General features: G+C 30.6%; 1 protein-coding gene across 1 annotated transcript; it reads right to left on the bottom strand.

Moving 5' to 3' along the window:
* Positions 1 to 878: 878 nt before the first annotated feature.
* On the bottom strand, positions 879 to 9,257 carry LOC134693330 (G-protein coupled receptor dmsr-1-like). The gene is made up of 2 exons (XM_063554084.1): positions 9,105 to 9,257; positions 879 to 2,771 (listed from the first exon to the last, which is right to left on the bottom strand). Exon 2 carries the CDS (start codon positions 2,748 to 2,750, stop codon positions 1,674 to 1,676), a length of 1,077 nt encoding a protein of 358 aa, XP_063410154.1. The 5' UTR covers positions 2,751 to 2,771; positions 9,105 to 9,257; the 3' UTR covers positions 879 to 1,673.
* Between the last annotated feature and the right edge of the window lie 2,055 nt (positions 9,258 to 11,312).

Here is an 11,312-nt window from a genome sequence, read left to right as displayed (position 1 = left end):
AATTTAAATTTGTAGCGAGATCTTTGATATTGTTTATCGTTTCTTACACTGATCTTAAGAACCAGTCTCTTTTAAGAATCAGGCAAATTGAACAAAAATCAATTTATGGCCCAAAAAACAATAACACCAATCTAACCATCTTACTTTAAGATACCCTCTTTCTGAGTTAGAAATGGTCCTTCGTTTCTGCATGTCTTGTAATTGGTGAAATCTCTAGACAACTTTTGGTTGAGGTTTGGACTTAGTTCCCCTTAATTGGTTATTTCTAGTCAATTTCAATCAAATTATATCTTGAATTACCAAATCAAGAAAAGGGAACGAATGTTATGTTGTGCACCATTATACATTTTAAACATGCTTTAATGGTAACTTTAATTTTTGTTTGTTTATCATGTTTCCACAACTGCGAGATTGATTGGCACTTGCATTTTGACAACAGTCTAAGAAATAATAATAATAAGTTAAACGTGGTATCTAGAATATCAAAGGTGGTAGTCAACTTTGTTTTCCTTATTATATTTTGTGCTCTCCTTATTCTAATCATTTATAAATTAAAGCGTCGACCAATCACATTTCAATATTATATGTAAGCATATAGTCCTATATGTTTGTAAATTGTTCGTTTCTATTTTGTTATCTTGTCAGTGTTCATTCAAACTTGTTTTATATTGGTATATGATATTTTAAATTTAACTGCTGTTGTTTTTTTTAAAGTCAAATTAAAATATATGTGTGGCCCGAGTTACCCTACCTTACTTAATTTGACTCGTTTAATATTCATAAAATTTTGGTAAAGTATTCAATTTGACCCTTTGACAAAAAAATAAAAATGTCTAAAAAATTGAACCAATTGTTTTATCAGAAAAATTACACTGGTTATATAGCAGTTTGACAAACACTAATTTTGATCATTGAGATGCTTAATTTTCCCTTTACAACACAACGTCACTAAAGCGTTCAGCAGCTTTTTCAGAGTTATATCCCTGTAGTGTTAGGTACCACCTTAAATGAAAATCATTGAAGCAAATGAGACGAAACAATGTAAACAACAAAATTTATGTAACGTGTTTGTGGACTAAAAAATTGAATTTAACTAATGATATAAACTTTCTAGTTCAACGAACCCTCTAATATTTCATTCATTATGTCATTATGTCTCAAGATTGTTATCTATAAGTCATAACGAACAACACAACTCGGAAGATCGTGTGCCTTGAAACTGTAAAATAGTTAAAGGTGTGTTGTAGTGATTGACAATTTTATCCGTATGAATCAAAGACATTAATAATATCGGAACATAATGCTTCATCATGAAAAAAGTTTCTGCTGACGTTTAGGTCTATAGTATGTTTAATCGGTGTAAAAGCTGCATCATTTGTAATCAGTTGTGTCGAAAAATCCTTGCTAATACGTACTTTACATCCTTGCCTTCCTGCATTGATTATGTGCAATGTGTAGAAGATAATCACGTGTTCAAATTGTTGGTTGCACGATAGAATATTTGCTTCTTAATTTGTATCACATTTCAGTGTTTGTGGTAGAATCTAAATATCGTCAAATTAATATGTATATGTTAATCTACAATTCCTTCACTTTTAAATCTTGACTTGTTGAATGAAAGTCCCTATTAGTGAAAATGGCGAGTATATCTTGCATTCTCAGAACCGTTTACTTTACACATGAACATGCGACGTTTTTGTCTGAATTGCTTTAACGTGACTGTAAGAGGCATCTTCGCCATTATGTAAATATTTGCATGTCATTTCAAAGAGTATATCACGAAATTGTCTACTCATAGCACAATACATAATAAAGTTAGTTGCGTTATTGATAAGTGCTAAAATATCAATTGTATCTGCTAACAAAGCATATTCCACTTTGAAGAAATTTTCTTTGAAAATGCCAATCAAAAGTAAGATTGACTGTGGAAGCTCAGCCACAATGAACATACAAATAATAGCCAGCAGCATAATTGTTGTCCGTCGGTGAGTGCGCATGCGTTCTTCAACTCTTGCTCCTTTCAGTGCTTTGGTTCGTTCTTGACTTATGTGCAATGTGTACAAAAGAAGACTTCCGGATATTGTTATAAGTATACAAGGTCCTATTTTACCCATCAAAATAAATATCCAAGCAGCTAAAGCTTCTATCCAAGGCATATCCTTTTCCCCTAAACGTAAATTTTCAAGCATGTACACATTATCCGATCCTGCAGTTATACGTACTTTTGTGATATAATAATTTGGTATACAAAACAATATGGATATAAGGAATACCATGACCACTAGTATAACCGATTTTGCTTGGTCGATATTTATTTTTCCTATTCCCATAGATTTTATGTAGATATATCGCACAATTGACATGCACACTCCTAGCCATATTGAAATCATGTGTGTGGTAACACTCACGTTAACATGTAAGGCAAGAAACCAAGTCCATTCGAATGTGTATTTGGCTGGTGTTCGTTCAAGGCCGTGTTGTATATAAAAATGAATTGCAAATGGTATGTATGACATCATTGTTATGGCGTCTGAGATTGCAATGCCGGTTAAGATATTATTGATTGGGTTACGCATGCTCTTTCTAGTAAGTATTATAATGTTCACCAAATTTGTAGGAACTCCGAAACAGCAAATTGCCAAGCTTAGGTAACCATGCAATGTATAATATACGCATGCATACGCAAACAACTCATTGATTGGTTGATCACATTGGCCCAAGTTAGAGACATTCGACGTTGTGTTGTTCATGTTGATCGTCTTAGTCGTCCCCTATAATTGAGAAAACAAATTTGCATTTAAGTATTGGAAAGTTTGTTTAAATTCAATGAGAACCACCAGACGTTTTACATGTCATATTGGTCATTTGTTACTCTAAGTTGCTGTTTCATTGGTGTATATCTGAATTATCTTTTTTTTTAAAGAATTTGAACTTACTTTTAGTGATAGGGTATTAACATTTTATAAAAGTGTGTATTCTCATTTGAAAACCCTTGTTTTACCACTGCCATTTGAATGAATTTGCATTTCAAATTCAAAAATAAATATAATTTGATGTCTTTATAATACATTGATTGTTTATATCGTACACAGCAAAAACATTTTTTCAAACATGTGCATTAACACTGTTTATGAAAGGTCATGCTGAAATGATGTATACTGTTATACAAACTGTCTTCAATTTGAATGTCTTTTTTAAATCTATAAATGATAGAAAAAAGTGCGTAGATAAAAACTTTATCAGTCTTTTATGGTGGAGTTTGGTATCTGTGATAAGAGTGCACTGACTCTATGATACGAGTGCAATACAGTGTTATTTTGGAAAATAGAGATTATTCGGAATACCTTAAGTTCATTTCTGCAGGCTATAAAAATCCTACATCGTTATGAAATATATTATTTTAGGTATAACTAACATTTGGATATTTTGACCTTTTTTACCATTATTTTTCCTTAGAACTTGCGCTTTGCGATTCCGAAAAAAGATAAAAAGAGGTTTTGTGGTTAAGTTACTGCATAGCATAGAGCTAACAGCGAGTTACAGTACCGGAAGACAGCCATTCAATATCAGGACATTCATAAGAAAAACTCACAATTTAGGTATATAAAACATATTCAACTATATTTGTAAAGTGTGAAAAATCATATAAAAAAGTTAGCATCATTGAGTTCTTCGGTAATCATACAATCATGTGAAGTACTACGAAGATGAGTCATACAGAATATTGTCAGCTTGACAAAAAAAAAATATTTTATAGAAAACTAATCGAGTTCATAAGGACTGATGTGACAGTATTGAATATTTATAATTTTTGAATACTAGACAATTCTTTTGTCTTTTTGTCTTCTTCTTCCGGTCGATATCATGTCGCCCTACTAGTTTTGATAGTTTGATAATTTGACAAATTGTGTTTTGCTATACTATACAATAATAATACGTCTATAAATGACATTTTAAATTGTTTTTCCTCACTGTTAGTTATTATTCTTCGTTACCACGGATAATCATTTCTTGACAGAAATTGGAAATAAAATACGCAATTTCTTTTTATGGCTAAAATATGCCATAACAGTGACGACAAACACGAAAACGCTTTCAATATAACGGATATGCCACTTGCTTAAACAATACTCATCATTCCTGTTTCATTTTAATGTAGTATGCATCCCACTTTTTATGCCCATATAATAATGTTTGACTTCAGAACCTTTAAATGGAATTGGAATTAATGGCCTCTGTTATTTTTTGTCCTTTTGAAAACAAACAAACTAGAGGAAATCCTTACAATAGATATCATCTTTGGGATGATTCTAGACACACTGTAGGGTGGCGAACAATTAAATAATCAAGATACCGATAGGACATTAAATGCAATTAGTTCTTTCAGTAAGTTATCTATTGACTGGATAACTACAGCGTTTGTGTAGGAAATATCAGATTTAAAGGATGTTCAGAAATTAAATGTTTTAACGTACTGATTGTTTTAAATAGATATAAGAAGATGTGGTATGAGTGCCAATGAGACAACTCTCCATTCATGTAACAATTTATAAAAGTAAACCATAAATATCCATATCGTACTGCATTCCCGTCATGTAAGCATGGTAATGTTAGCGTTATATCTATCATTGCCATAAAGTGTGAGGTTTGCCTAGCCACAAACTAGATTCAACCCACCATCTTTTCTTAAAAATGTCATGACAGTGTACCAAGTCAGGAATATGGCAGCTGTTTTCATATAGTTCGTTTTTTGTATGTTTACATTTTAATTTTCTGTAGCACTTCAGTGTTCCTGTTGTTCCTTTGTTTTCCTTTTATAGTTGATGTGTTTCTCTCAATTTTAGTTTGTAATCCGTATTTGTTTATGATCTCAATCGATTTTACTTCGTATTACTTTTGAACACCAGTTTACTACTGTTGCCTTTATCTACATGATTATTCAAATTATCAAAACGGTATAATACATGTAGTATACGATATATGAAAAAGAAGATGTGGTATGATTGCCAATGAGACAACTATCCACAAAAGACCAAAATGACACAAATATAACAACTATAGGTCACCGTACGGCCTTCAATGTACGGAGTACATAATACAATTTAAGTCAGAACGTATTGTTTTTGTTTTCTATGTTGTGTCCTATGTGCTATTATTTGTCTTTTTTTTTAGCCATGACGTTGTCAGTTGTTTTTCAAACTACAAGTTTTACTGTCTCTCAGGTATCTTTTGCCTCCCTTTTTGAATTAATTCGAAGTATCTGGAACAGAGTGTTGGTGAAACAATTTGGCAATCGTCTATGTAACAGATTGACATCTATGTTTTTCAAAACCTTAAGCCGTATACTGATTGCAGTCGAAAATTCAACACTCGATCATTCCTTACCATTACGTAGGTGTTAATTAAGGCCAGCTACGATCTGTTACAATTGTAAATTTAAATTGTATTGAGATTTTCTGTAAATTTAGTATAAAGTTGTTACAGGAAATCATATAGGTTCTGCTTGATGTACGTTTTTACTTAGTTTAATTAAGGGACATAACAACAACAAAAAACTAGATCTAAACTTGATATCTAAAAATATAAAATTACATTTTTTTTTCTACAGAATCTTTTAATCGTATTGATTCTATAATTCAATAGAACATAAAATGAATGAACATCAAATCTAAAAAAAAAATAATTGTGGAAATTTTACTTGAAATATTGGGTTCTATCTCAGAAGATTTTGAAAGTTTTTACAATCCTTTGATTTAGAAAAAAATCATTCCTTGTAGTAAACCCATGTTGGAAGCCTTATTCTGTAATCATATACATCATGTACATTAATCGAACAAAGAGTGAAATCAAATAATTCCAATTTCAAAGAAGTATCCAGAAATAAACCGTTTAGATTGTTTCAAAAAGACACAATAAAGTGGATCTGCATTAAGAATTTTCCAAAACATAACACTCGTTTAACATGATTTAAACAAATGTCAAAATATAAAAATTTGTGAAGTAAAAATAAAGTGACCTGTAGGATATCACAACACCAAAAAAAAACAATATTTGATCAAGCAAAACTTAATCATTCTATATACGAAAAAAAGGTATAAGTAGTATGATTGGCAATGGGAAAGTATGTATTAGGTCGTATCTAATTACACATCCTGCGGAAATGACTTGATGGGTCCTCGTATTAGTTTTTCTTAGTTTGATAATATTTTTGAAGGAACACCAGAAGCATAGTGTGTCATGTCAAACTATATTTAAATAACGTCTTTAAACAAAATGATGAAACACTTCTTCATTACTCTACCATATATACACTTCATTTTGTTTGCATTACCGCAAAGATTTCCTGTAGACATTTCATGATACTCTTCTGTAGGGAAATATAAATATAGATCACGATTTACTGCGAGTTTTGTAATTATCTGACCAAGTCTACGAGATAAGACAGGAAATTAAACAGCAACGTCTGATTTATTACATAGTTTACATCATGGTTAAGGAAGACCATGTTTTGTTATCAAAAGAATTTCGTGACTCGATATTGTCACATTTTGATGACGTGCGTTTTGGAGGTGGAAGGTAAAGGAAATCAAAACTGTCATATTGTTTTTTACGTTTGTATTTAAATTACATAATCTTTAGCATGTATTGCCACACATGTTTGAAGTAAATGAAAGATTGTATTTAAGGATGTTTGCTACTAGATCTGTTTCAAAATAACAAGCTTTTTCAAAGATTGTTATAAATTGATAGTTTATAAATAAAGGAAATAAAAACAATCTGAAAAAAATAATGACTGCGAGCTTGTTTTAGAGACAAAACTTACTAAAATTTTAAGAGAAATAATTTTCTTTTGACTTTCCATACATTTAACATTGGCACCAATTTTCTTTAAAAAAAAATATGAAGAAATAACAAAGATTTTGTGGTTTTTAAACTATATGTTTTCAAATTATGAAAAGAAAAGAAGAGGTTAGCTGGAAAACATTACTATGGCACTACCTTAATAAAACCACAGGGTTTCAAATATCTTGAAAACAATCAAAAACAAAAGAAGCGAACATCATTTAAGAAGTATTTTGAATTATATCTGCATTAGGATTTACTGTACATCATATACGACACTCGATACCGATTCCTTGGTAAAACTACATTAAACATGGCATTTTATAAATTTACTTTCAAACTCAAAATATGATAGCGTAGAAAATGCAACGCAGATAATATGAGTTATTAATATCCAAACAATAGCATGTTTAATCCAGTGGGTGTTTTTTTAAGAAGACTGTCAGATTGTTTCCGTTATCAATATAGTATATATAAAATCGTAAGCTTTCTGGAGCAAATGTTAAATGTTGTCATTCGCTGACCTTTAAATCAGAAATTGGCATTCGGTGACCTTTAAATCCGAAATTTCATTATTGGTTATCGTATTATCAGGGATCTACGACGACTTGCAATTATATACATTTATTTTTCAGTCCTATTGTCAATCAAAGAACGATCAATAACAGTACTATATGATCATGAGTCAAATGCTTTGAAAGAAAAACAAATCTTCAAATAAACCAAATTTATATTTTTGTATGTCATTTGTTTTAGGTGCGGATTTAGAATTTCAAATATGACGTCATTGTGTGTGCCTTTTGACCACTTCGTGTGTGACGTAATTTTTGTCACTTTTTGCGTTGAGCCCTTAACTAAGTCGGATATGTCTATTTTTTTAGTTGGTTTATTTACTGTATTCGGTTTTTGTTTTCAGTAATTAGTTAATACTTCAGTTTTATCATGTATATCTTTTATATTCATTTCATAAAATTTACTACAGGTATTTGCAATATCAAAAATTGTTCCAGATAATAAGGATGTTCTCATCCCAAGCAGAAAACCCTAGCCGTATTTGGCACAACCTTTTTGGACCTTTGGTCCTCAGTGCTGTACACTTTTGTACTTGTGTTGACTTTCAAACTTTTATATCTGGACGTCACTGGTGTGTCTTGTGTGGACGAGGCGCGCTTCTGACGTATTGAATTTTAAACCTGGTGCCCTTTGTAAGTTAATATGCATGTGGTTCTTTGTCTAATTCCTGTAATGTTATGTTGTCATTTTAATGTTATATTAAACATTGCCATTACAGCGGGTGGTTTGGCATGACGCAAAACCAGGTTCAGCCTACCATTATTTTCTATTTAAAAAATGTCCTGTACCAATTCAGGAATATGGCCATTGTTATATTATAGTCCGTTTCTGTGTGTGTTACATTTTAATGTTGTGTCGTTGTTCTCCTTTTATATTTAATGTGTTTCACTCGGTTTTAGTTTGTTACCCCGATTTTATTTTTGTCCATCGATTTACGAGTTTTGAACAGCGATATACTACTGTTGTCTTTATTTATACGGCCGTTTTGACTACTATAGACTGAATATTTGTATTTATTTTCGTGGCTTTCAATTTTCATCGATTAAGGAAATCTTATTTTTCCTGGAAATTTAAATTTGTGTTTTTTGTCAAATTCTGTAACCAAACAAAAATCATAACGAAAACTGGTATTCAACGAATAATAATATATCCACAGTACTTTGTACTGCAGTCCTTGGAAAAATTACGGCTTCATACAACCTCAGAAAAAAACCTATCGTAACTATTGAACTTTAAAAGTTTTAAACTAAAATATACAATACCGTTTGACACTAATCAGTTGTTTAATGCATCGGTTGGATCTGCTTTGGACCTTGGGGCATATAGTTGGTTTCTTTGTGTGTCATTTTGTCTCTAATGGAGAGTTGTCTCATTACCAATCATACCATATCTTTTTTTTATATATACACTCAGTACAATGTATATAATTTGTTCAGTATATTTACTACATTTCATACAATAAAAAAAGAAACCCTTCGATAACAAAAAATAAGCCAAAAAAGCTATTTTAAAACGTCGTTACCTCATTATCAACTAAAACGATATACAAATAGTTTCGTACCATAAGAAATGCATGACACTAAAACCATTCATTTTCCCGGTTTCAATTAGAAAATGAATTATCAAAACGTTTTCAATTATTTAGTGTTGTAATATAAATATAAAAATAAAAGTAATCACTTTCTTACCTGTAAATTTTGAAATTCAAATTTTAGTACATCTTCCACCTAGGAAATGTGAACCTAACTAATAACATCGATTTGCCATGATCATCAATTTGTGTAAGAGATGTCTATTCTACTGCTGATTGTCTTTTATAATGTATCAACTTCGCAACTGTTAACACGTTTCTGTAGTAAAAGAAGGAAAACTAATTTTGATTATTCAACATTTAATTTTTTAAACTTCACTTTCCGAACGACGTTTTATCATTTCAATGCATATTTGTAAATGACAGAAAGGTAACAAAAAATAAAGCCTTTTTTGGTCTCACATCGTGCTCATTAAAGTTATCATCATTTATAGCGATCCACATATATTTTATGCAAATAATTCTATTAGCGTACCCACAATATTTAATGAAACGATTACAAAGTCTGTTATATATAACCAGCATCTAAACCAATTACAATACAGTGATCGATTTTCAAGTCCAATGACTTATCTTGTTATACGCATAATTATTTTTAAATTCTGATATATTTGCAAAATTGTACATCAATCAGCATAGGGAATGTCAACATGATACTTTGTAATTTAAAAGTATTGCACAGTTGTTTTCAGTTTGGATGTTTTGTAATCAAGACTATTATTTGAATATATCATTATCGAGTGAAACTATTTTTGAAAATCTAAAATTGATTTGTGAGTTTCCAACGGTTAATATCTTGAAAATATAGCTTTAACTGTGCCATCTTTTTTTCATTAATGTGTACAATAATATATATATTTTCAGTTTTACACAAAGAAAAGTTATGCACAATGAACTATTCCCTGATAGACATAATGAATTATACATATCATGCCCGACTAGAAATGAAATTTACCTACCTATAATCGTATTATCTTATATTATAAAACATACATAATGCGTTGATATATTAAACGAGGATTGAATAAGATTCCAATTAAGTCACAGTTTTTTTTATATGCATTTGGCATCTTAAGGCTACTAGTCGGGAAAGTCTCTATATGTTTAGATCTTATAAATCTGAGGACTTCAAACTTGTTTTTTGTGAGTGTTCCAGATGAAACTATACCAAGACAAGCCCTTTGATGCACAAACACGTACTGAAGAAATAAATATTAGATCAGGAACCTGTTAAGAATATCAAAATAATAACGGGCATTTACACACTTTTGTCTTAGTAAATTGTAATATTAAATAAAAAACAAAAAAATACAATTAAAGTGTTTGTTACTCAATTATATAAAAAAAAAGGTACCATATGATGCTTGCGAACAAAGTGACTTGGAATTCTAAAAATCCAATCTCGAAATACTGTTGGATGTACTTACAAATGTGGAAAACATATGAAAGTGGATCGGAATTGTCAGGAAAGTAAAAATGTGCTAAAAATATAGATACATGTACCAAAATAAACATGAAATCAAAGTGCGTACCGACTATATTAGAACATTAAATCTAACAAAAACGGATATGTGCATATTTGAATCAAAACGTTTATATTATTGCAATTAATCATTCCATTTCGAGAAGAATTGTTGAAATTAGATAGCAAGATTCGAGAAGATTACTGGAGAGAAAATGCATATTCCATTAGTTTAAACATGGAACTTATGGTAAATCCATGGCAACTGGTTGGTAGTAAATCATAAACCTGGAAAAATCTGTCGAGAGCAATTCAGAAAACAACATGTATACAAAAGAAGGTAATAGATTTTAAGTCTGTCGCATTTTGTATAAACAAAGAAATCTTACAGAGAATAGTCACGATGTTTGTTTTTTCTCTTTTTCTATCTCACAAACAAAACACACACGCACAATACAAAGAGATATTTTTGTTTTATATATTACATAAGGTGTTTATCATCAAGTGATAAAGCATTACAATTGGTAATTTACCCCTACTCAACACTAAAACATCACCATAATCAATTGGTAAAGCAAATGTACTCACCCAAACACCTGAAAGAATCTGCAAAATTGGAACTAGCTATATAGAATAACCTTTTTCATGACAAATGATCGACAAAAAATCAAAAAATAAAGTTCACAAAGAAGATTATTTTAACTTAGTCATGAGCTACACGAATTCCTTCTCATGTGCTTCGGGAGGTTAAGCAAATTTTGACAAAAACCTTTTTATCAGAAATTTAAATATCACGCATGTTGTTTGCAGTTATGCGGACATTTGATTGTTTATAATATGACT

The sequence above is a fragment of the Mytilus trossulus genome, chromosome 12, assembly GCF_036588685.1.
Source record: "Mytilus trossulus isolate FHL-02 chromosome 12, PNRI_Mtr1.1.1.hap1, whole genome shotgun sequence".
Lineage (NCBI taxonomy): Eukaryota > Metazoa > Mollusca > Bivalvia > Mytilida > Mytilidae > Mytilus > Mytilus trossulus.
Note: the sequence above shows the minus strand (reverse complement) of the source record. Positions and strands in the feature narration are given on the sequence as shown.

What these genes read in the sequence shown, in the direction of transcription:
- LOC134693330 (XM_063554084.1), bottom strand. Translation starts at nt 2,750, where the DNA reads ATGAACAACACAACGTCGAATGTCTCTAACTTGGGCCAATGTGATCAA.